The sequence below is a fragment of the Conger conger genome, chromosome 16, assembly GCF_963514075.1.
Source record: "Conger conger chromosome 16, fConCon1.1, whole genome shotgun sequence".
Classification (NCBI taxonomy): domain Eukaryota; kingdom Metazoa; phylum Chordata; class Actinopteri; order Anguilliformes; family Congridae; genus Conger; species Conger conger.
In genome coordinates this window covers 13181615-13205536 of record NC_083775.1, presented here as the reverse complement: position 1 = coordinate 13205536, position 23922 = coordinate 13181615, and the positions used below count along the sequence as shown (strand labels likewise).

At 47.3% G+C, this 23922-nt stretch overlaps 1 protein-coding gene and 5 non-coding genes across 6 annotated transcripts; all 6 read left to right on the top strand.

The window, feature by feature from the left end:
* Nucleotides 1–695: 695 nt before the first annotated feature.
* Nucleotides 696–23922, top strand: kpnb1 (karyopherin (importin) beta 1). Its single transcript, XM_061225048.1, has 22 exons — nucleotides 696–1037; nucleotides 2081–2139; nucleotides 5497–5679; nucleotides 6614–6814; nucleotides 7239–7391; nucleotides 8272–8331; nucleotides 8802–8891; nucleotides 9014–9124; nucleotides 10010–10111; nucleotides 11914–12138; nucleotides 13118–13309; nucleotides 14621–14751; nucleotides 15463–15610; nucleotides 15700–15771; nucleotides 16341–16485; nucleotides 16980–17062; nucleotides 17496–17603; nucleotides 18016–18159; nucleotides 19759–19864; nucleotides 20293–20407; nucleotides 21931–22092; nucleotides 23425–23922. Coding segments are annotated over exons 1-22 (2631 nt in total). The 5' UTR covers nucleotides 696–997; the 3' UTR covers nucleotides 23426–23922.
* On the top strand, nucleotides 17212–17355 carry LOC133115629 (small nucleolar RNA SNORA79). The gene has a single exon (XR_009705802.1). It is a non-coding gene; the product is annotated as a small nucleolar RNA SNORA79 (small nucleolar RNA).
* LOC133115626 (small nucleolar RNA SNORA79) lies at nucleotides 18698–18841 on the top strand. The gene has a single exon (XR_009705799.1). It is a non-coding gene; the product is annotated as a small nucleolar RNA SNORA79 (small nucleolar RNA).
* LOC133115628 (small nucleolar RNA SNORA79) lies at nucleotides 19925–20068 on the top strand. The gene has a single exon (XR_009705801.1). It is a non-coding gene; the product is annotated as a small nucleolar RNA SNORA79 (small nucleolar RNA).
* LOC133115630 (small nucleolar RNA SNORA79) lies at nucleotides 21579–21722 on the top strand. The gene has a single exon (XR_009705803.1). It is a non-coding gene; the product is annotated as a small nucleolar RNA SNORA79 (small nucleolar RNA).
* On the top strand, nucleotides 22966–23109 carry LOC133115627 (small nucleolar RNA SNORA79). Its single transcript, XR_009705800.1, has one exon. It is a non-coding gene; the product is annotated as a small nucleolar RNA SNORA79 (small nucleolar RNA).

Sequence of the window (23922 nt, the reverse complement as noted above, 5' to 3'; positions counted from 1 at the left end):
GAGCAGGCAGAAGTCGCTCAGCTCTGTCCCTGAGTCACTCCCCCCATTACTTAATGAGGTTATCTTGTCATCGACGCTTGTCTGAGTGAATTTTGCACTTGGTCAGGTTTATGAGTTGGAGGAAATGCATGGGATGCAGTTGTGGACATGCAGTAAGCATCCATATTTTGCTTTGCCATCAGTTCCGCAGATAAGATTTGTTTTAGTGGCCTTTGCAAGCTCCATTCATAAAGGCGAGTAGGTTACCTGACTCTACCTGACAGGTACCTATATTTTACCTATATTTTACTCAAAAAGGGTTATCATCCTGGTAAAGCTCCATAAGGACAACTCTGCTCGGGATGAGGCAAAAGGTTTATTCAGCTCAAATCTAATAATTCTGACAACTACAAGGATTAAAATATTTTTGTTGTATGTGGGAGGAATATGACATAAGTCCACTGAAGGCAAATCATAAAAATAAAATAAAAACTCAATTTTTGAAAACAAAACCCTAACACACGATTTTCAAACGAATGTACAGTATATAGCACCTCTACCTTCGTCTATTGCATAGATATATTGCAGGGCGTTAGCAACTATAATTTACAAGCAATACCCGGCGCAATTCACCGGCTTCACGCTACGCGCATGTAGGGTTGGGCTACGGGAGCGTGCAGGAGGGAGGAGGGTTTTGCAGCTGCGGCGGCGCGTGATATTCTTCCGCGGGACAGTGACGCGGCCTTTTCCTTCCGACAACAGTAGCCGAGTGCGGGCAGCAGTGCTGCTCAGAAACATTAGCTAATTCGCGTACAGTACATTAAAAAACGGTGTATTCGCGGTAACGTGATACGCTAGGGAACATCTGGGTGTGTTTGTTTTACTCTCCAACTTTATTTTGCTACTTCATTTCTCTGTTTGCCACACCGCTTGAACACTGAAGAAATATAATCCGGTTCGTGTTGTGCGCTACGAAGCTAACGTTAGCTAGCTACTTCTGGAGTGAGGCTCAGGCAGAATGGAGCTGATTGCAATCCTCGAAAAAACGGTCTCTCCAGGTGAATATATATCGTCAGATTCCTTCAAATTGTTAATGTATAATATATATTATTTGAAATTGTGATGTGCTGTGCATTCAACTGTTCAGATGCGTTTTGAATTTCGTTAAGTTGGAGAAAGTTCAAAAAAGGAGGGAGGTGGGGAGGAACGTTATGGCCTGCTCAGATGGGTAGCTACAAGCCATGATACCGGCTTCTTTGAGTGAATCAGATGGCTAAGCATGTTAACCGAAATATCCATTGACACTCGCGAGCAATTGACATAAACCATATAATAAAACATATTTACACATATTTAAGTTTATTTTTCGATAGCATGTAGCCAGACAGCTCGACATTATTTGACCTGATTAGTTTGGTCTACCGACTCGTGGGTCGGCCTAGGTACTTTGCTGTAGCTAGCTAGCTAGCTACTGGGGTGTAGTTAACGTTAGCCATATATAGCTACGATTGCATGATCGCCGAAATTAAGAAGTGGAAAACTTGGTTAGTGCCACTTACTCTCGAGTAGTTTAAACTACGTTTATTTTGCAAAGCAAGCTATCTGCTTTAGCTATTCATCTAAGCCATTTTGCATATTGTTAGCTAGCTAAAGTAGCTAACCAGCCGCCCATTACCACCCAAGCGGATGTTGGCTATCTTGCTTGCATGCCAATACGCCTAGCTAGCGTGGTACTAGTTGGTTAGCGGGAATTGCTCGCTTTCTGTTGCAATAAATCGTCCCAACTGGTAGGCTAGCTATGTAGCCAGCTAAATTCGTTAGCCAACGCAGTCCGGCATGCGATGGTTTATAGCCGACTAGCAACCGCCTCACGCGGAATGTCGAAGATCAGAATGAGACGTTTAGGAATTATGCTGAAAACTAGTTATGCAATTAGCGAGCCATGATGATCACTTAAAAGCGGGAACTGGGCTCTTGTGTAGCTAATGATTAAGACGCAGAGATTGAGTCCGACCAACTTTAGCGTAGGTAATTTTAGCTAGTTAGCAGAAATGCCTAGCTAGCCACATCAAATTAACATTTAACTTGTTCTCTTTATTAGATCGAAATGAACTGGAGGCTGCGCAGAAGTTTCTGGAGCAGGCGGCGATTGAAAACTTGGTTTGTAGCTAACGTTTTATTCTCATTCAATGCAATGCGTTTTGGCACCATTTCACACTGCTAGCCGAGTTGCTATGTTGCTGCGCTAGCAGTAGCAAAGTGTGCTTTAGAAGAAAACCCGCCATGGCGGCATGGAATCCATGCGATGTTGCGGCTTCAGCGAACTTTGCTGCCCGTAGCGAGTATCTAAAAATGTGATTGATTGATCATTTCTTGCACTTAATTACGCTATTTTGACGGTTATGGAATTGGAGTACTTAAAGATGCTGAGTATATGCAGGCAACCCCGTTTATTTTACTCATTGCTAAAATGTTAACCTTCGAATGGTATGTGAGTCTGCATTATAGTCGAAATACTCTCTTACCTTAATTTCAGTCTGGTCTGTCTTTGATTTATGAATGCAAATTGATTTAGATCATTTGCATTTAAGAAACTTGAAAATTTCCGGTTCAAGTGGCTTGATTTTTCTATACATGTCTTGGGATAGTATTTTGATTCTGGTTTCTTGCTTGGATTGCTGGCACAAATTAAACATCACGTTTTAAAAATGGACATGCTTACCATATATTTTATTTTTATTTATTTTTTTGCACCCTGGTTTGGCAGCGTCAGGAGAGCTAGTCTCTGAAGTGACTGCAACATGACAGAGGTCTGATTAGTTCGGTGGGCGAACCTGTCTTTTCTCTGGTGGGGTCATGCCTGACCACCTTTCTGTTACAGATGCCAAAAAATACAGTTTTTGCCTTTTTGTTTGTATTTTTCCTGTTAAGCACTTTGAGGTACTATACAAATAAAGCTATTATTATTTTTATACAGTAGTAGTTTTCCCTAGAGCCCTTGAGTTTTGAATGTAGTTTTACATTAGTTGCGACAAAGGCGGTTAACTGGAACCTGGGGCAGATGAGATGTGAATGTTTTTTTTTTTTTTTTTGGCTTCTGCTTGATTTCCATTTTATCTGGACTAATTGGATGGAGGATAGATTTCCATTTGGGCTTGCCCACAGCAAAACATTGCAGTAAAATTCACATGTAGTCAAAGTATGTGGAATTTCTGAGAGATTAGTTATAGGCTACCCGGCTTCTTCGATGAAAAACTATATCCTGCCGATGATTAATGCATTAGTTGCCATAAAACCTATTCCCTGCTTTTGGACCTGCGCCCTGTATCGTGAAGCGGGATAACCGAGTGAAACCCAGAACCACTTTTTAAAATTTTAACTTCAATCCATGTTCCAGATTTGGGAGGGTTCTGGGTTTTATGTATTGCAGTCATCTGGCTCACCCTGTAATCCTGCTACACACCCCACCGGTTTAGAATTGAGCTGCTTGTGGCCAAAGTGCATAATTTTAAAAGTTTTTTTATTTTTTTAGCCGGTGATGGTGCACTGTCATCCAGGTATTCATTCATAACACAGCCATGCTCTTAGCGTCTTATCTGGTTAGGTTCGTTCTGCAGTTTCCCAGCAATGGGGCAGTTGAGGTTTTAAAGCATTGATTTACCCAAGGCTTGTGAGAGCGATGATATATCCACCGCATGCATTAGGTTTTCCTGACTTTGCAGGTGACCTCATTCATATTGGATTGATTAGCTTTACATTTTTTCTGTTCCTTTGCATGCCCTTTCGCCAGTATTCTCATCCGATTTCCGCATCACTCTTCATTCCCCTACAATGCACGCACTTAAAATATAATTTTTTATATTAAGTTTATTGATCTATATAATTTTTTTAACTGGTTAGTCCATCTACACTTCTGAACTACCAGACTTGCTATTTAGCTACATTGGTATACATGCAATATGAAGTACAATCAATAAGTACGCACCACACCATGCATTGTTTTGCTCCATATGTTGCATTGCCTCTGTAGCCACTGAAGAACTGGACTGGGATGATAGCTGCTATAACTAGCTGTGTTGAAAGTTTTCATTTTAGCTGCCATGTATTAAAACTGATTCCTGTCCCTGTAACCTTAAAGATCTCTGGGATCATTTCAAATTGGTGTAGTCAATAGCAGCAGTAGCCAGCTTTTATCAGGTTATTAGCAATGAAATGAATGAAATTGGAAGTTGGTCTCCAGTGTTTGAGTTCTTCCTGCTGGTGAAGATCCTGATGCAGCCTCCTCAGCCTCTTCTCTTCCCCTCCTGTCTGTCTCATTGTTGGCGTGGCGATGGGCTCCTCTCTCTCATTGTTAGCATAGCAATGAGCTCTGGGGCCACACCTCTGCCACCCTTGCCGGGCCTGTGCATTCCTCCGATACTTCAGCCTGCTACACCCTTCTGCGCCATTCTGAAACAGTGCTGCTGTTCCTCATCCCATGCTCCCTGCTCATCTTCCACATCAAAAAGCTCTGCTCCTGCTTTTCCTGAACCTGGCGTTCCTGTCCATGCTTTTCCTGGTCCCTGCGCTCCTGCTTTTCCTGATCCCCGCGCTCCTCCCTATGCTTTTCCTGATCCCGGCACTCCTGCTCCTCTCTTCCGTGTAAACGGCCCAGCCCTGTGGTTCCTGATTACCTTCTTCATAAACAGCCCTGTTGAACAGCAGTGCCACTGCCCAAAACATTTATGGGTCCTGAAAAAGAACTTTTTTAGGGAGGGTGTTACGGTTTGCACCAGCAGACTGCCCCTTAGCAGTTCTGCTTGGTGCTGTAAGTGCCCCCATTTCATCGTAAAATCATCTTTCATGGGTAATCGCATCTATTCCTGTTTTGAACACTTTTTCTTGTGTTCTTGTACCTTCCCCCTTCCCCCTTCCCTGTTCCACTTAGTTTTTCTCAGTTTGGGGCAATTACGTTTTCTTGGCTGTAATGGGTTTTTAACATTGTGTTGAACATCTATAACCTTGTCTGGTCAGTGATGAAAGATCATGCACCACGCTGAGTACTGATGTACAACCCAACCACAATATCTGAGACTAAAGACACGGTTATAGAGGTGTATTTGGAGTAAACTTGAGCAGCACTGGCAATGCTGATGGCGTTTTGATTTCACTGGTCCAATCCATGCCAAAGGTATTCTGATTGGTCTGCTTGGTGCAGTAAGTGCTCCGTGTTGTCGTCATGTTTAGTAGTACCGATTTAGAAAAAATAAATAAAAGACAAGCCAAGTTTGGCTGAATGACCTGTTCTCTCACACTTTCTTATGTTCTTGTACCTTCCCCAAAACTTGTTCCACTTAGTAGTTAGTTTTTGTAGAGCACAGTTGTGGGTTAAGTGTGGTGTGTGTGTGTTTGAGAGTTTAGCTCTGTTGTGGGTTAAGCGTGCTCGCGGGTGTGGGTGTGGGAGTGGGAGTTTCGCAGCGGGGCAATAACCTGTGTGTGTGTGCCCCCCCCCCTCCGGCCTGTGTTCCTCCCCCACAGCCCACGTTCCTGGTGGAGCTGTCCAAGGTCCTGGCCAATCCCGGGAACAGCCAGGTGGCCCGCGTCGCGGCAGGACTGCAGGTCAAGAACTCGCTCACCTCCAAGGACCCCAACGTGAAGACGCAGTACCAGCAGAGATGGCTCGCCATCGACAGCAACGCCCGCAGGGAGATCAAGAACTACGTGAGTGCGCCAACCGCCGCTCTCGCTGGGACGCAAGACTTGCCATTAACGGAAGGACAATCTGTCAAATTGTACACCTACTCTAGCTACCCAGCCTCAGCGTAGACTTATTTATACAGTGGGTATGTGGGAGAAAAGGGAAAAAGGAGGAGGAGCTAAATTGCCTGAAGTGGGTAAATTCAAAAAGGTCTTGAAGGTGGTTCTGTATCAAGTCCTATGATTGGCTGGAATGCTGAAATGTATAACTGCCTACCTGTACACCTACTCTAGTTACCCAGCCTGAGTGTAGACTTCATTCATACAGCAGGCATGTGTGAGCTTGGGAAAATGACTTTTTCTTGGCTGTAATGGGTATTTAACTTTGTGTTGAACATCTATAACCTTGTCTGGTCAGTGATGAAAGATCATGCACCACGCTGAGTACTGATGTACAACCCAACCACATGATCTGAGACTAAAGACACGGTCATAGAGGTGTATTTCGAGTGAAGTTGAGTAGCACTGGCAATGGGCTCAATCCATGCCCAAGTTCTGATTGGTCTGTATAAATGCCTCTGCTTACTTTTAGATGTTAAATACGCAGCCTGTGAACCCTGCTTGCATACACCCTAAGGTGGCAATTCAACTGCATCGATTTTGGAATGTTGGAATCAGTTAGAGTGAAATAATTGTAATGATAAACTTAAATCGGGCACTTCTTGAAAATGAATGTGGTGAGACCATTTCAATTTTGTATATTGCTTTGTCTATATTCTGTTAATACTGAGTACATGCATTTTTCCAGTCACATTTGTGTATTTTTATTAAAATAATTTTGTAATGAAACGAGTCTCCGGTAGGTTCAGAACATCTGGTGCCGCAGACTATCGGCGCAGAGACGGAACATTGACGCTCCCCTCTCCTCCTCCTCCTCCTCCTCCCTCCTCTCCTCCAGGTGCTCCAGACCCTGGGCACGGAGACGTACCGGCCCAGTTCGGCCTCCCAGTGCGTGGCCGGCATCGCCTGCGCAGAGATCCCCGTCACCCAGTGGCCTCAGCTCATCCCCCAGCTGGTGGCCAACGTCACCGACCCCAGCAGCACCGAGCACATGAAGGAGTCCACGCTGGAGGCCATCGGATACATCTGCCAGGACATCGTGAGTGCACGGAGAACTTCTCCAGACTTACCGCTCGCCTTCCATCCTCAACTTCCTTTTGCTAGTATTGTTTTACAGATGCTACTTCTAGCCACCCTGCCTGAGTGTAGATTTCATCCGTACAGTAGACATGAGAGCGCTTGGGGCAATGACTTGTTCTTGGCTGTAATGGGTATTTATCATTGTGTCGATTGTCTATAACCTTGTCTGGTCAGTGATGAAAGATCATGCACCACGCTGAATGCTGATGTACAACCCAACCACATGATCTGAGACTAAAGACACGGTTATAGAGGTGTATCTGGAGTAAAAAGAAAGTGGACTAGTCTGGATTTAACAGGCCTGTTTTTAGAGGAGGCCCTGCGTGCCGTTCCCCAGCCTGACCACAGGGGGCAGTAGAGGCTCACCTCTGCTTTCTCCTCAGGACCCAGAGCAGCTGCAGGAGAACGCCAACCAGATCCTGACCGCCATCATCCAGGGCATGAGGAAGGAGGAGCCCAGCAACAACGTGAAGCTGGCCGCCACCAACGCGCTGCTCAACTCCCTGGAGTTCACCAAAGCTAACTTCGACAAAGAGGTTAGGGCCACGTCCATTCCTTCTTTTCTTTCAATTTTTTATTTTTTTTTGAAAGCGAAAAAATGGAATGCATCTCAGTTTGTGTATCGAGCCGTTTCATAAACGTTGCCATACCGCGCTCTGTAATGCATTTTTTGTTGTGGGCGGGAACTTTGCGGTAATCGCTGCTCTTAAGCGTACAGGTGGTGAACGTGCAGGCACAGGCAACACGACGCCGGACTCCAGGCTGGTGCATTGTGGGAAGGTTTTCACACCTGTGTACTGATTCTGTTCAGCAATTCCTTTCCCCCCTGTCAGTCTGCCCAAATGATGGCGTAATTGCCGCTCCATCACATTTGCATGAAAATGTTTCTTGGCAGGTGGCTTTGTGTTTCTGTATTTTAAACCCATTATATAGTGCCTTTTTCTCCGTGATATTGTGTGATTGCTTTGGAATGTAATGGCTTTATCTCTAACTGTACCTGCTTATGTGTAATTTATATGCAAGTGTGTGAACATCTGTAAAGTGACTGAAATTGTTAAGAGTGCCTGAATTCCGCTGGTTGTTTCTGGAATGCAAGGAACATGCAGATTACCCCCCCCCAGTGTGTCTTTATCTCCTAATATTTATGCTATGTGGTAGACCTGTATTAAATCCTCTGATTGGCTGGAATGCTGTAATGCATATCTGCCTACCTGTACACCTGCACCTACTAACATATAACCTTGTCTGGTCAGTGATGAAAGATCATGCACCACGCTGAGTACTGATGTACAACCCAACCACAATATCTGAGACTAAAGACACGGTCATAGAGGTGTATTTGGAGAAAGGTGGTCATTATTTTCTTTTGTTTTACCCCCCTGTGTGGGACTAAATCTCGTTTCTCCTCTCTTCCAGACGGAACGACACTTTATAATGCAGGTGGTCTGTGAAGCAACACAGTGCCCGGACACGAGAGTAAGCCTCCACAACTGCAGCCTGTTTAGAGCTTTACCCAGCATGCTTTGACTCTCTCCAGACCATGGCTTCCAAACACATAGTTTTGAGTTTGCCTTCCACCTTAGCTGATGTCTGGTTAGTGTTCTGGCACAAAATGGCTGCCGTTACATCACCCAGGCAGGTGCTTACGCATTGGTGGTGGTTGCGGCGAGTTTCCCCTTCGTCACTCTAAAGTGATTTGAGTGTAAGCACTATATGAATGTAATGATCGATATATTCCTCGTCAAAAAAAAAAAAAAAAAAAAAAAAAAACCAATAATAAAAATGAGATTTTCATCAGGAGTCGACATGTTTTCTGCTCTGTGCTGTGCTCAGGATGTTTATTGAGAGGTTAAGTCAGGTTTCTTTACCTTTGGACGAGGCTGTGATTGTCGGGTTAATGTCTTACCTGGTGCAGGTGGCTGTAACGGTCTTATCTGCCTCTGCAGGTACGAGTAGCGGCCTTACAGAACCTGGTCAAGATAATGTCCCTGTACTATCAGTACATGGAGACGTACATGGGCCCCGCTCTGTTCGCCGTGAGTACCCGCCGCCACAACCCATCCCTCACCCCCCCCCCCCCCCTGTCAGTGAGCTCGTCTGACCCCACGCCCCTCTCCCCCTCGCCCCTCTCCCCCTCTCCCCCCCCTCGCCCTCTCAGATCACAATAGAAGCCATGAAGAGCGACATCGATGAAGTGGCCTTGCAGGGAATTGAGTTCTGGTCCAACGTGTGCGACGAGGAGATGGACCTGGCTATCGAGGCGACTGAGGTAAGGCACGTCCCAAAGCCGTCTCAAACGACACCCATAAGTACACTCTTCTCCTTCCGCCTTCTTTAACATAGTTACACGCACACACACACACGCCCACACTCTTCTCCAACCGCCTTCTTTAACATAGTTACACACACACACACACACACACGCCCACACTAGTCTCCGACCGCCTTCTTTAACATAGTTACACACACACACACACACACACCCTCACACACACGCCCACACTAGTCTCCAACCGCCTTCTTTAACATAGTTACACACACACACACGCCCACGCTAGTCTCCGACCGCCTTCCTTAACATAGTTACACACACACCCACACACTAGTCTTCAACCGGCCTTCCTTAGCATAGTTACACACCCGTGTGTCTCCAACCCCCTCCCTAAACACAGTTGCTATACCATCTTAATGTCACACACAGGAGTATTTATTGTGAAAGTACTGTATAATTGCTGATGAACTCTGCATACTCTCTTGCACAGATGTACACTTCTGCTTTGGTAATGATGCTCAGTGTCATAACCAAGGCCCTTGGCTGAGCATTTAGTGCCACATTTAGAGACCGTAGTCATTTCCTTCCAAATGTAACTGTTGGTAGTGCTTTCGCTGTACTTTTGTATTCCTCGCGATCCCATTTTGATCTATAACCTATTGTGTTGAACATCTATAACCTATTGTGTTGAACCTGTATAACCTGTCTGGTCAGTGATGAAAGATCATGCACCACGCTGAGTACTGATGTACAACCCAACCACAATATCTGAGACTAAAGACACGGTTATAGAGGAGCGTACCCTGCACACACGGATGCTCCAGGTTAGCCCAGGTTGAGACGTGTTCACTAACCGCCGCGTGCGGTCTTTTCCCCCCGCAGGCATCAGAGCAGGGTAGACCTCCAGAACACACCAGCAAGTTCTACGCCAAAGGAGCCCTGCAGTACCTGGTGCCCATTCTCACCCAGACCCTCGCCAAGCAGGTACGAGCCAGGAATTATTGGTAAATTACCATGTACTCTCAGGTACTCTTAGGCAACAAAATTGGGTTTTATTTGCTAATGACAAGACACGGGGTAATGGAAAACGAAAGTTAATATTTATTTCTTTAAAAATGTACATTTCCAGAAGTGGGTTGGCTTGATCAGTGAAGTTTTGTATTAAAAACGGGAGGTTCTCATAGTATTGCTGTACTATCTCACCTTGATGGTCTATAGCCTTGTCTGGTCAGTGATGAAAGATCATGCACCACGCTGAGTGCTGATGTACAACCCAACCACAATATCTGAGACTAAAGACACGGTTATAGAGGTCTCCGCATTACATATGCTGATTCCTAATATGCAATTCAGCGTTAGCAGGCATTACCACGAATTACAACTCTTGGTTATTAAACATGATAAATTTTCAGTTTGTTTTGTTCTGGGACCTTTGCGTTGTGGTCAGTTATTTGACTAGATTTTCGAAAATGTTCATTTCGCCTCAGTTCTCCTTACTGCACAATCTCAACATTTGCGACAGCATGTCAGGTATTTCGTAGCAGATTAGGCCCGTTTAAAAACCCGAATACGCCATGTATTTACACCCATCCACACTGGCTAGTGAGTGTATACAGCTGTAGTAAAAGGATTACAATGTGTGCTGTGTGAAAATGTCCGCTAACGGTGAAGAAAGCGCCTTGGCTCGTGCTGTGTTCTCGGACTGGCAGAATGTGCCGGTTAATCTCCGAGCTCGGCGCACAGGGGTGTAATTAAGGATTTAACATTTTAAGAGGGATTAATAACGTGGATTACCGAAGCCCTCTCAATGGCAGCGGTGCTCGCTGCACAAAGGGGGGCCGCAGGTAGAAATTGTTTAAGGGCCGTTTTCTCACTGATGCCAGAAGCGTTTTTTCACGCCCTGTTATTAAGAGGCCCACGCCCAAATTTTGGAGAGGCGCTTTCTACATCGCATGTCTGTTTCTGCATGCACTGGGACAGACTGTCAAATAAAATAAAAATTATAAAAACATTAATAATGATTTTAAAAAAATGTAGGCTTGTTTGACGGTGCTGAACATCTCTTGTGGGGAAGATTAGGCCAGCTTAAATAGTGCAGTATTATCATTTTCACGTATGTTTTTTTTTTTTTTCGCCCATGGTTTTGAGCCGGCTTGCTGAAATGGCTCTGCAGTAAGTAAATGGGATTTACAGTGTTCTTGTGACAATGTTTTAAAACAACATCTGACCTATTGTACTTTACGTTGCTGGCGATGCTCTTAAGTGAAGCGCAAAGGCGCTTTGGGCTCCGGGAACACGTCATGACATGTTCGGAGACACGAGGTGTGTACACAGTTTCCAAACCCCATGTCTGTTAATTGACCTCACGGGGGGGAGCAAACTGGCCCCTGTGCGGGGTCCGTCACAAACACGCCCCTTCTCATGGGTTCTGGGCCCATATGTGTAGCTTCATATGCGCACTAATGGGACAATGACCCAACATGAGATTAGAAGCTTGTCTCTTGCATTTGTGTTCTCAGAAGTCACGGTTCACTTGGATCGGGTGGGTATCAGTTGAGGTAATAAACGAGCCGTTTTTGCACAACTAGCTGGAAAGGTAGAGAAGTTTGTAGAACGGGTAACGGTGAGAAACTATCTGGAAAGGAAGAGAGGTTTGTAGAGCAGGTAACAGTGAGAAACTATCTGGAAAGGAAGAGAGGTTTGTAGAACGGGTAACAGTGAGAAACTATCTGGAAAGGAAAGAGAAGTTTTGTAACCAGCCCCGCCCCGCCTCCTCCCCCGTGCAGGACGAGAACGACGACGATGACGACTGGAACCCCTGCAAGGCGGCGGGGGTGTGTCTGATGCTGCTGGCCACCTGCTGCGAAGACGATGTCGTGCCGCACGTGCTGCCCTTCATCAAGGAGCACATCAAACACCCCGACTGGCGCTACCGCGACGCCTCCGTCATGGCCTTCGGCTCCATCCTAGAGGGGCCCGACCTCAACCAGCTCAAGCCCCTCGTCATCCAGGTAAGGGCCCCGTAGCGCCACTGGCATGCTGGGATGTTTTTTTGGGTTTGTTTATTTTTAATATAAACCCTTTTATGGTGTGGGATCACGCACGTGATCAGAGCTTTCTAAACCGAGCATTCTAACGCCGATGTAACGATCACTGCTGGTGTAACTGAAGGCAATGCTGTTCTGGAACACTGACTTAGAATTTGGAAAACAATCCAAAAGAAAAAGAACCCTACTCTTCAAAGGGAAAAGGGTTCTGGAACTCTTTCAGTTTCAGGTCCGTTAAGAACATTCTAATTGCATATTTCAGATCTCACGCCTTTGATCAGTTGACTTGCCTCACCCTGTTTGCTTACGGTGGAAACGTAAACTGACCCTCCATTGCTGGGGTTGGCCACACCTTAACAGGCTCGACTGTGGAGGGAGGGAACTCGCTTTAGCTGCTCCTGGGGTGATGCGTGGGAAACGGCTGCTGATTTAGGAAAAATGGGTAACTGAGCGTAAGGGTGATTGTGCTGGTTTATTTAATGGGTAATTGTTGTTTAGTGACCCTAGGGCTGTTGGATTAGAATATAAATACACATGTGTTTGTGATGCTGTTGCACAGAGTAGCTTTTCCCAACCTTTTTGGACGAGTCTGGTGAATATTTCACAAATTTTGAGGCTACAGGATCCGATGCTCTGCAATGACCAATCACGTCGCTGTGAAATACTAGCTGCCAATAACATCTCTGTGGGGGGGGGGGGATGAGTGACCAATCGCACTGCTGTGAAATACCAGCAGCTGCACTGTTGTGAGAGACCACCAGTAACCAGGCTGCGTGTACTTGCCTCATTGCGACAAATGCCTCAACGCATGAAATGTTACGGCAATGGGACAGTGCTTTACTGTAGTGAAAATCACGTTTCAGCAGTCTGACTGTAAAACGCAGAGGGTGAAGAGGATTAGCAATAAAGTGTGTGTCTCTCTCTCTCTCTTTCTTTCTCTCAGGCTATGCCCACTCTGATCGAGCTGTTGAAGGACCCCAGTGTGGTTGTCAGGGACACCACGGCCTGGACGGTGGGCCGGATCTGCGAGCTGCTCCCCGAGGCCGCCATTAACGCCGTGTACCTGTCGCCGCTGCTGCAGGGTCTGATCGAGGGCCTGGGGGCCGAGCCTCGCGTCGCCTCCAACGTCTGCTGGGTAAGGGAGTGTGTGTGTGTGTGTGTGTGTGTGTGTGAGTGTGGGGCTATCCTCGTTACCACAGCGAGCTGCACCACACTTTACACCGCAGTGTGTGTGTACAGCACAGAGAAACTCAGACGTGGTGGTTGAATGGTTATTTCAACCCTAGAAAGTGGAAACGGTACTTCCTGATTTTACAGTTTACATTCATGCCCTCTTGTTCTGCTAACTGAACTCACCCTTAAGAATCACTTGTAGTTCACTTTGTTCATCCCTTTAATTAATTTAAAAGCCTCAATCAAATCCCCCAGGTCTCCTTTTACTACATTTCGAGTAAGCATTTTAAGTCTTTATACATGGAACCAGTCTGGTTGCCCTTCTCTGAACCTTTTCCAACGCATCTATATTTGTCCTATTACTGACTAACTCTATAACCAGAACTACACACAGTCCTGTAAGTGTAGTCTGACGAGGGTATTGTATAAGGAATAATCTTAATGTCTAAATGCCCTATGCTGTCGGCTCTGGCCTTTCTCGTGTTAAACTGTCGGCCCTTGGTGTCCGTGACCTCTGGAACAATTTGCACATTTATTCTTAATATATCAGTGGTTGATCTATGGGCTCCATGTATATATTTTATTTGTAGTTCAATGGACATATACTTTTACCTTTTATGTATTCGTATTTCCCAATATTTAAAGTTTTCATGCTTTTGAAGATTTGAATTATGAATGCTAAAAATGAAACGGTTTGACTAAGTAGATTTTTCTTTTAACCTCCTGCAACTAATGCAAGATCACATTAACTGAAAACACATTGATTAATGTAGTGAATGACTGTCAGAACACTTCTGTAGCAAAGAAAGCTGCACCCTGCAGATTTTCAGCAGATTTTACTCCGGAAACACTGCAGGAAACCCCACAAAAGTACGCAATTTAGCGTGTGCCTATCTATAACCTTGTCTAGTCAGTGATGAAAGATCATGCACCACGCTGAGTACTGATGTACAACCCAACCACAATATCTGAGACTAAAGACATGGTTATAGAGGATAAGCGCACGCGCTAACAGCTGCGTGCTGTTTGTATTTGTGCTAAAGGCGGTGCGTTTGTGTGCGCGCGTGTGCGCTAACGCCTGCATGGTGCGTTGTGTGTGTGTGTGTGTGTGTGTTTGGGCTAAAGTGTGTGTGCGTGTGCTAACGGCTGTGCGGTCGTGTGTGTGTGTGTGTGTGCTAAAGGTGGTGCGTTGTGTGTGTGTGTGTGTGTGTGTGTGTGTTTGTGCCAAAGGTGGTCAGTGTGTGTGCACTAACGGCTGTGCGGCGCGTTGCAGGCCTTCTCCAGCCTGGCGGAAGCTGCCTATGAGTCCGCCGACGCGGTGGAGGACCAGGAGGAGCCCAGCACCTACTGCCTCTCCTCCTCCTTCGAGCTCATCGTACAGAAGCTCCTGGAGACCACAGACAGGTGTGCGCCTCCTCAGCATTACGTTACATACCTCTGCCAGTCGCCTTTATCCAGAGTACACAACTTCCAGAACACAGGTCAGATGAGGGACTATTCACATAATGTATCGGTTATCCCTAGCCACTAACATCAAGTGCAGACTGAAGTCAGAGCAAGTTGTGGCACATCAGCACTGATTCTATCTGGTGTAAAAGTGCGTGCAATCCACCTCAAAACCATAATGTAGTCGCTTTTCTGAGGGAATTTGTTTCCAAATTTTACATAAGATGGCGCTGTTGCAGCAGGCGTTGGTTGAACACACTAAATCACCCGTTAGTGTGAGGAGGGCGAAGCCCTCACCAGTACTCCTTCACAGCTGTGGTGTGACGTGTGTGCTATCGAGTCTGGCCTGGGTCTGTGTAGTTGTGTAGTTGTCTAGTCAAGTCACACTTATGTGTGAAGCCCATTTAAAATGTCTTAACGTCCGCCAAAGCGCTGTACAATTACATCACACTACGGTGCATGTAAGGATAAAACAACCGCCAAGACCGTTCTCATGTGGAGTGAAAAGCGAGGGAAAAGCAGTGCGGTTTGAGCTGGGGTTTGGGGGCATATGTGGCTGGTGCAGACCCGACGGGCAGAGGTTTGTTCCACGGCAGCAGGAGGCGGAGCGTAAACGGTGTTTCCCGCACGATGCGAGCGTGAAGCGTTTCTCCCATCTGCCCGCTCCAGGCCCGACGGTCACCAGAACAACCTGCGCAGCGCCGCGTACGAGGCCTTGATGGAGATCGTGAAGAACAGCGCCAAGGACTGCTACCCGGCCGTGCAGAAGACCACCCTGGTCATCATGGAGCGGTTACAGCAGGTGCTCCAGATGGAGGTGAGTGTCCGTGGAGCTTTCGTCCGGAGGGTTCGCGGTCACGCGTGTGCTGGGGGTGCTGACGTCTCCTCTCCCCTCCCCCCCCGCAGTCCCACATCCAGAGCACCTCGGATCGCATCCAGTTCAACGACCTGCAGTCCCTGCTGTGTGCCACCCTGCAGGTGAGGCTGTGTGTGGGAGAACCCTCGTATAGGCCACGCTTCAGGGCCTTCTGTCCTCTAGAGCATCGAGGGAACCCCATCATATGTTAATTACATTTCAAAACAAGGTTTTATATTTATATATTTCCCCAAATCTATATAATCATTACAGTCTGGCCAAGGACCCCCTACAATACCTTTGTGCTACCCCCTCTTGAAATTAAAATCCAGGCTCTTGAGAGAACATTTTGCATCCCTGAATCGATTGCTGTGCTGTTGACCGATTGGTTGCCGTGCTGTCGACCTGAAGCCTGATTGGTTGCCGTGCTATCGAGCAGAAGCCTGATTGGTTGCCCTGCTGTAGAGCTGAAGCCTGACTGGTTGCCGTGCTGTCGAGCTGAAGCCTGATTGGTTGCTGTGCTGTCGAGCTGTAGACTGATTGGTTGCCGTGCTGTCGAGCTGAAGCCTGATTGGTTGCCGTGCTGTCGAGCTGTAGACTGATCGGTTGCCGTGCTGTCGAGCTGAAGCCTGATTGGTTGCCGTGCCGTAGAGCTGTAGACCTTCAGTAACACCCCCTCCTGTGTGTGCAGAACGTGCTGCGTAAGGTGCAGCACCAGGACGCGCTGCAGATCTCAGACGTGGTGATGGCCTCTCTGCTCAGGATGTTCCAGACCACCGCCGGCTCCGGCAGCGTTCAGGAGGACGCGCTCATGGCCGTCAGCACGCTGGTGGAGGGTGAGTCTGTGTGTGTGTGTGTGTGTCTGTGTGTCTGTGTGTGTGTCTGTGTGTGTGTGTGTCTGTGTGTGTGTGTGTCTGTGTGTGTGTGTGTCTGTGTGTGTGTGTGTCTGTGTGTGAGTGTCTATGTGCGTCTGTGTTGCTTAGCTACTGAAACCAGCCCTGTACAGATTCAGGGCTGCTATATGAGACCATTCAATCGCAGAGAGACTGAAATCTGCCCCAAACACACTACTTAAAGCAGTCCTGTACAGCAGCAGGGCTCACTGAAGTCCTGTCAGAGCTGCTGGTATGATGCAAGGGTCTACACCCCAGCAGGTAGTTCCTGGTGGGATTGGTGGGCACACCGTACAGCCCTTTGGAAGCAGAGGCTTGAGGCCTCCTGGTATTAAATAATCTCCTTACTTTACGGTGTGCTGGCATAAAAAATTCAAACACAGAGGATTGCATTCACATGCGCGCGCACACAATAATGTCTGCTTTATTTCTTACAGTTTTGGGGAGCGATTTCTTAAAGTATATGGATGCATTCAAACCTTTCCTGGGTATTGGACTGAAGAACTACGCAGAGTTCCAGGTGCGTGTCACTCTGCTGAATTTCAGTATTGCCTTCAGTGCTCATAATAGTCACCAGCTGGCTTACTGTAGCATTAGTGAACTGGATAAGTGTCTGCTGTTCTGTCATTTGACGTAGCGTGGCGTTACCTAGCATAAAATGTAAAGTCCTGACGACCGTTCCTCCTGCTGCTTGAAGGTCTAGCGGCTAGGATTTTAGGTTGTCACAGATCACAGCGGGTTCTTTTTCACCCAGAGTTCACCAGGTAGCGGGGCTGCCCCTGTGAACGCTGGAATTTGCGGGACCCTACACAAAGTGCAGCGTTTGCACCCAATAGTCTTTCGGTTGTTTGGTCTATGGTTAATTTGAATAAATGCATTTGTTTTCAGTTACCGGTCAGTTTTCGTGGAAAGCTGGGTGTCGGCTCAGTGTCGGTGCGTGTTCTCTCTCCCAGGTGTGTCTGGCGGCCGTGGGGCTGGTGTGTGACCTGTGCCGGGCGCTCATGTCCAATATCCTGCCTTACTGTGACGAGATCATGCAGCTGCTGCTGGAAAACCTGGGGGTGAGTGAGCCTCAGTCTCACACACACACACAGCGCGTTTGAGTGTTACTGGAGCAAGGGCCTACAACCCCACCCATAACACGGCGTGGTTACGGGGAAAAATAATTTCATGTAGTAAAGACGGGGATTTCATGTTGTCGCTGGGATATAGTGGGCAGTAGTCTGAAGTATTATCCCTTAGAATTCACCCAGAAGGGATTATTGCACAGCTGTTATTTAAACGTTTTTTTTTCTGCGGGGAACCCTTAGAGATGGCATTTCAACCCCCCTAATATTCTAACTAAACTCACACCCTTGTACTGAAGTATTGCATAAAGGGTACAGTCTGGCCTTGAGGCCGTTTGTGTGGTTTTAGCGGGGTTCATGTCGGGTCGTGGTCGGGCTCTGACCTTCCCCTCCCTCCGTCCTGCAGAACGATAACGTGCACAGGTCTGTGAAGCCCCAGATTCTGTCCGTGTTCGGCGACATCGCCCTGGCCATCGGCGGAGAGTTCAAGAAGTACCTGGAGATCGTGCTCGACACCCTACAGCAGGCCTCGCAAGCCCAGGTGGACAAGGTGAGCGCTGTGACCTTTACAGACCAATCAGAGCAGCCCCCTAACCTTTACAGACCAATCAGAGCAGCCCCCCTAACCTTTACAGACCAATCAGAGCAGCCCCCTAACCTTTACAGGCCAATTAGAGCAGCCCCCCTAACCTTTACAGGCCAATCGGAGCAGGCCCCCCTAACCTTTACAGACCAATCAGAGCATGCCCCCCTAACCTTTACAGACCAATCAGAGTAGCCCCCCCTAACTTTTACAGACCAATCAGAGCAGCCCCCCCTAACCTTTACAGACCAATCAGAGCAGCCCCCCCATAACCTTTACAGACCAACCAGAGCAGCCCCCCCTAACCTTTACAGACCAATCAGAGCAAGCCCCCCTAACCTTTACAGACCAATCAGAGCAAGCCCCCCTAACCTTTACAGACCAATCAGAGCAGCCTCCCTAACAGGTCCCCTTACGGACATGTGATGCTACAGGTGGAATGGTTGCAGTTTGCAGTTCTGGGGCATATTGTTCTTCTAAAATGGTAATGTAAAATATGAAAACCTGACGACCGTTCCTCCTACTGCTTGAAGGTCTAGCAGCTAGGATTTTAGGTTGTCACAGATCACAACGGGTTCTTTTTCACCCAGAGTTCACCAGGTAGCGGGGCTGCCCCTGTGAACGCTGGAATTTGCGGGACCCTACACAAGTACAGCGTTTGCACCAAATAGTTTCTTGGTGTTAGTTAATTTGAATAAATGCATTCATGTTGAGTGACTGGTTCATTTTTAAATGAAAGTTCAATGAAAACATTTTGTTTAAAAAGTGTGGGGATTTTGCTGGGTGGTCACTTGAGGCTGGCATACGTCTCAGATCCAGCTGTCAGCCTCATGCTCGTCAACAAGCAGCCGTGAAAAACAAAAGCATTCATTTTGAGTTTGCACCGGGGAGGTAGAGTGCAGCTCTTTGACAACTCGCAGACATCTGTAGCATTTGTGTGAATTTGGGGTCGATGGTCTTCTCTCCCCAGTGAGCAGAATGCAGGCTGGATTTTTATTGATTTTGTGGCAGGTTTTATTTATTTTATTATTTGGTGCACGGCACCAGCTGGAATGCTGGCTCCAGAGCCTGGCGCTCGAGCTGGTAGTAAACGCGTTAGCATATTGGCTAACATTTGGTAGGCTGCTGCAGGGCCGCGTAACAGCCAGCCTCCTCCCCAGGGTCGAGGCTTTATTTCCCCCTGCCTGCCTGCCTTCGCTGGAGCCTGCTGCTCCACACAGTGTGTGGAAGTCCACTACAGAACAGCTTCATTCATGTCCTCTTCACTTCCTTTACAGTCCTCCCCAGAAGTTAAAAGGCTGGCATATTTTGCCCTTACATGAAAAAAAAAAAATCCAATAATAAAAAAAGCTAAATATTTGAGAACCTTTTTCTGGGGGATTTTAAATGGACATTAAACTAATTAAATGATGTAAGAGGAAAAACATTTCTTTGATGGCAGGGGAAAAGTGGAAACCGGGGCATTTCAGTTGAGGGGGAGGGTTAGAAGGTCCCTGATTCAGTGAGTGAGTGCAGTTGTACATCTTCATGAACAGTGTGCGTTTGTGTTTGTGGTTGTGCTGGCAGACGGATTACGACATGGTCGACTACTTGAACGAGCTGCGGGAAGGCTGTCTGGAGGCGTACACCGGCATCATCCAGGGCCTGAAAGGAGACCAGGAGAACGTGCACCGTGAGTGTCCGCCCCTCACCTCACTCCGACCTTCTCATGCGTTACCGTCAACGCTGACCCTGACGACCGTTCCTCCTGCTGCTTGAAGGTCTAGCGGCTAGGATTTTAGGTTGTCACAGATCACAGCGGGTTCTTTTTCACCCAGAGTTCACCAGGTAGCGGGGCTGCCCCTGTGAACGCTGGAATTTGCGGGACCCTACACAAGTACAGCGTTTGCACTCATGGTCTCTTGGCATTGGTCTATGGTTCATTAGAATTTGAAAACTCAATGTTTTTGGCGGTAAGGTCGGGGGTTGACCCTTGCCCCCAGCGGACATGTTGGTGTGTTGATGGTGTGTTGATGGTGTGTTGGTGGTGTGTTGGTGGTGTGTTGGAGGTGTGTTGGAGGTGTGTTGGAGGTGGTTGACCCGTGTCTCTCTCTCCCCCAGCGGACGTGATGCTGGTGCAGCCACGCGTGGAGTTCATCCTGTCCTTCATCCACCACATCGCAGAGGACGAAGACCATTCTGACGGCGTGGTGGCCAACTCCGCTGGGCTCATAGGGTAACTCCCCCCTTTCCGTACTGCAGAGGAGGTTTTTTTACCTTACATTATGTGGCATTTAGCAGACGCTCTTATCCAGAGCGACGTACAACAAAGTGCAAATCAATCACAAGAACAAGGGCAAAGAGGACCTGAGAGGACAGTACAGTTCCGAGTCCTAGTGTAAACATACAGAAATTCAGAACCCTTGAAGAGTTTTCATGCCAACTTCCTGCCTTAATGACTTAATTACCCTAACATTGACACCCATCTGACATTTTAGCGCATGATCAACAGCCTAAAGCTGTTGGTACAGGATTAGTTTCCTGAACCACGTCCGAGATGTGATTACTGAATGGTTTGGTGTACCGATTGGGGTCCCCGCAGCTCCTCCCCAAAATTAGAGGTGGACGTGTCGCCCCCAGATGTGCGCATCACTCGCGGTCATGTGATCGCTGGTGGAAACGATGGCGGTCGACACAGTGGCCAATGGGAGCGGTTTGCAGGATTGCGCTCTTCTGTCCCGGTGTGATTGGCATGGCTGTGGTCTAACCCATGACTGATGCAGTGTTGGTGTATGCAGCCCATTGGCTCGTTCATCCAGGGTAAACGGTGGAAACGTGCTTACCCTGGTCCTCCAGGGCCAGATCTGCCCATCCCTGCTTTACCGACACACATGACCGTTCATGACGTACTGGGGACTGCCAGGACTGTTTCAGCGGTTACTCAATACTGGACGCTTTTCTGGGAAATTAAAGCTAAAAATACAGTATTGCAATATGTCACTGCTGGTAAACACATTTGGTATGCCACATCCCTCGAGGCTATACGTTTCACAACATCCTGATTTTATTTAGTTTTTTCTTCACATTATATTACATTAATGGCATTTGGCAGGCACTCTTATCCAGACGACATACAAAGTGCAAAGTGCATACCCATAACCAGGGATAAGTGCGCTGAAAGACTCTAGAGGGAAGTACAATTTCAACTGCTACCAGTGCAACAAAGATAAGGACCAGTGCCTATTTGATCATTGAATTTTTCCATTTTTTTATAGTAATACCGCTTTGTTAGGGTTGGTGTGAACCTACAGGATGGTAGATCAGCTCAGCCTGAATTTACTCTGAACTGGAATTGTTTTCAGGTTTTGCACTCAAGACTTGTTGCATTTTTAAATTGACATGAAACCTGACGACCGTTCCTCCTGCTGCTTGAAGGTGTAGCGGCTAGGATTTTAGGTTGTCACAGATCACAGCGGGTTCTTTTTCACCCAGAGTTCACCAGGTAGCGGGGCTGCCCCTGTGAACGCTGGAATTTGCGGGACCCTACAAAAAATGCAGCGTTTGCGCTAATAGTCTTTTGGTGTTTGGTCTTTAGTTAATGTGAATACGTTTGAGTCCCTGGTTTAGTTTTTAAATGTAAGGTCAATGATTTGCGAAATGACGCATTGCTTCAGCTGGGTGACTTGCGGAGTGCTGGCAGCCGTGTTGCCTGCTCAGCGTCTCGTCCTGACCCCCCCCCTCTCCCCTCTCCGCACGCAGGGACCTCTGTACGGCCTTCGGGAAGGATGTGATGAAGCTGGTGGAGCTCCGGCCCCTCATCAACGAGCTGCTGACTGAGGGCCGACGGTCGAAGTCCAGCAAAACCAAGACCCTGGCCACCTGGGCCACCAAGGAGCTCCGCAAGCTGAAGAACCAGGCCTGGTGAGTGTCCTGGGCAGAGAGAGGGAGGGGAGCGGGTTAGGACCCATTTCTGGGGATGGGAGGGAGGGGAGCCGGTTAGGACTCATTTCTGGAGAGAGGGGACGGAGGGGAGCGGTTAGGACTCATTTCTGGAGTGAGGGACGGAGGGGAGCGGGTTAGGACTCATTTCTGGAGAGAGGGAGGGAGGGGAGTGGGTTAGGACCCATTTCTGGAGAGAGAGAGGGAGGGAGGGGAGCGGGTTAGGACTCATTTCTGGAGAGAGGGAGGGAGGGGAGCGGGTTAGGACTCATTTCTGGAGAGAGGGAGGGAGGGGAGTGGGTTAGGACCCATTTCTGGAGAGAGAGAGGGAGAGGGGAGCGGGTTAGGACTCATTTCTGGAGAGAGAGAGGGAGGTGGAAAGGCACCGCGCTGTGTTCCAGGCGTAATCGTGGTGTTGACGCGCGACAGCTACCGCTTCAGTTTCCACTTCATTAATCCGTAAGTCCGGGGCCGGCAGCCGTATGCCGCGCTAGTGTTTGTATTGCAAATGGCACGTCGTTAAAACCGTTATTGAAACGGAGCCGGCTGTAATGTGACCGCGGCTAAATGGCTACTTAACCAAGGCGAACGCGCAAATGCTCGTGTCCAATCATTGTTGGCAGACAGAATGACTGACACCACTTTGGTGGAAACGACTGCTTCTACTGGGGTTTGAATCAATTCAAAGAATGTTCTTTTTATTTTGTTTTATTTCTTAGGTTGCAGAATATTGCGTGTACTCATGAACATCTTTAAAAGCTATTTATTGACAATTTTCTACGCTTAACCCTTTTTTAGGGTTCCTTTACTTTTGTTCCCCTAGAAATGTATTAATGTAAAATATTACATTAAACCTGACGACCGTTCCTCCTGCTGCTTGAAGGTCTAGCAGCTAGGATTTTAGGTTGTCACAGATCACAGCGGGGTCTTTTTCACCCAGAGTTCACCAGGTAGCGGGGCTGCCCCTGTGAACGCTGGAATTTGCGGGACCCCACACAAGTACAGCGTTTGCACCCAATAGTCTTTCAGTGTTTGGTCTATAATTAACTACACTGATTGAGTGACTGGTTGATCTTTAAATCAAAGAAATGTGAAAAAATGTGCCAATTTAGCTGGGTGTTCACTTGAGGGTTGTATGTCTAAATTTGTAACAATATTAACATTTTACACTGTTATTGGTACAGCGTTTGCACAAATAATCTTTGGTCTATGGTCAATTTGAATATCCTTTCTTGGAGTCTCTAGTTGTAATGTTCAGTTGCATTAATATTATATTAAGCTCCTGCTCTCTCCCCTCCCTCTCCCTCCCTGCAGATGGCAGCCTGTGGAGGGGAAACTCGCTGAGAATGCTCCACTGGAATTTCTTCTGTCTTTTGGCAATGCAGTTAAAGCAGAAGTGAAGAGTGTGTCTGAATGTAAGAGTGAGTGAGTGAAGCTTTATCATACCATCTACTGAGTACAATTCCAGCTCCACAGAGGCTCTGGACCACCACCAGACTGAATCAGACACCGCCACATGGATATCTCTTATCTGGACAGCTGTAGCCAGCTCGTTCAAGAACTCTTAAAACTGGTTATCAGTCAGCCACAGGGGGAAAAAAAAACAAAACAAAAAAAACGCGAAACAAAAAGGATTACCAGAGTAGACAAAACAAAACAAAAACTGCCAAACTCGGAGTTTCTTTTCACAAAAGGACTTTTTTTGCTCTTTGACTGGTCTGTGGAAGACGTTTTTACAAAGCACTTAACGTGCAGGACTTCAAACGGAGATCTGAGAAATTAAAAACAACAAACAGCATTTTAATTGAGTGT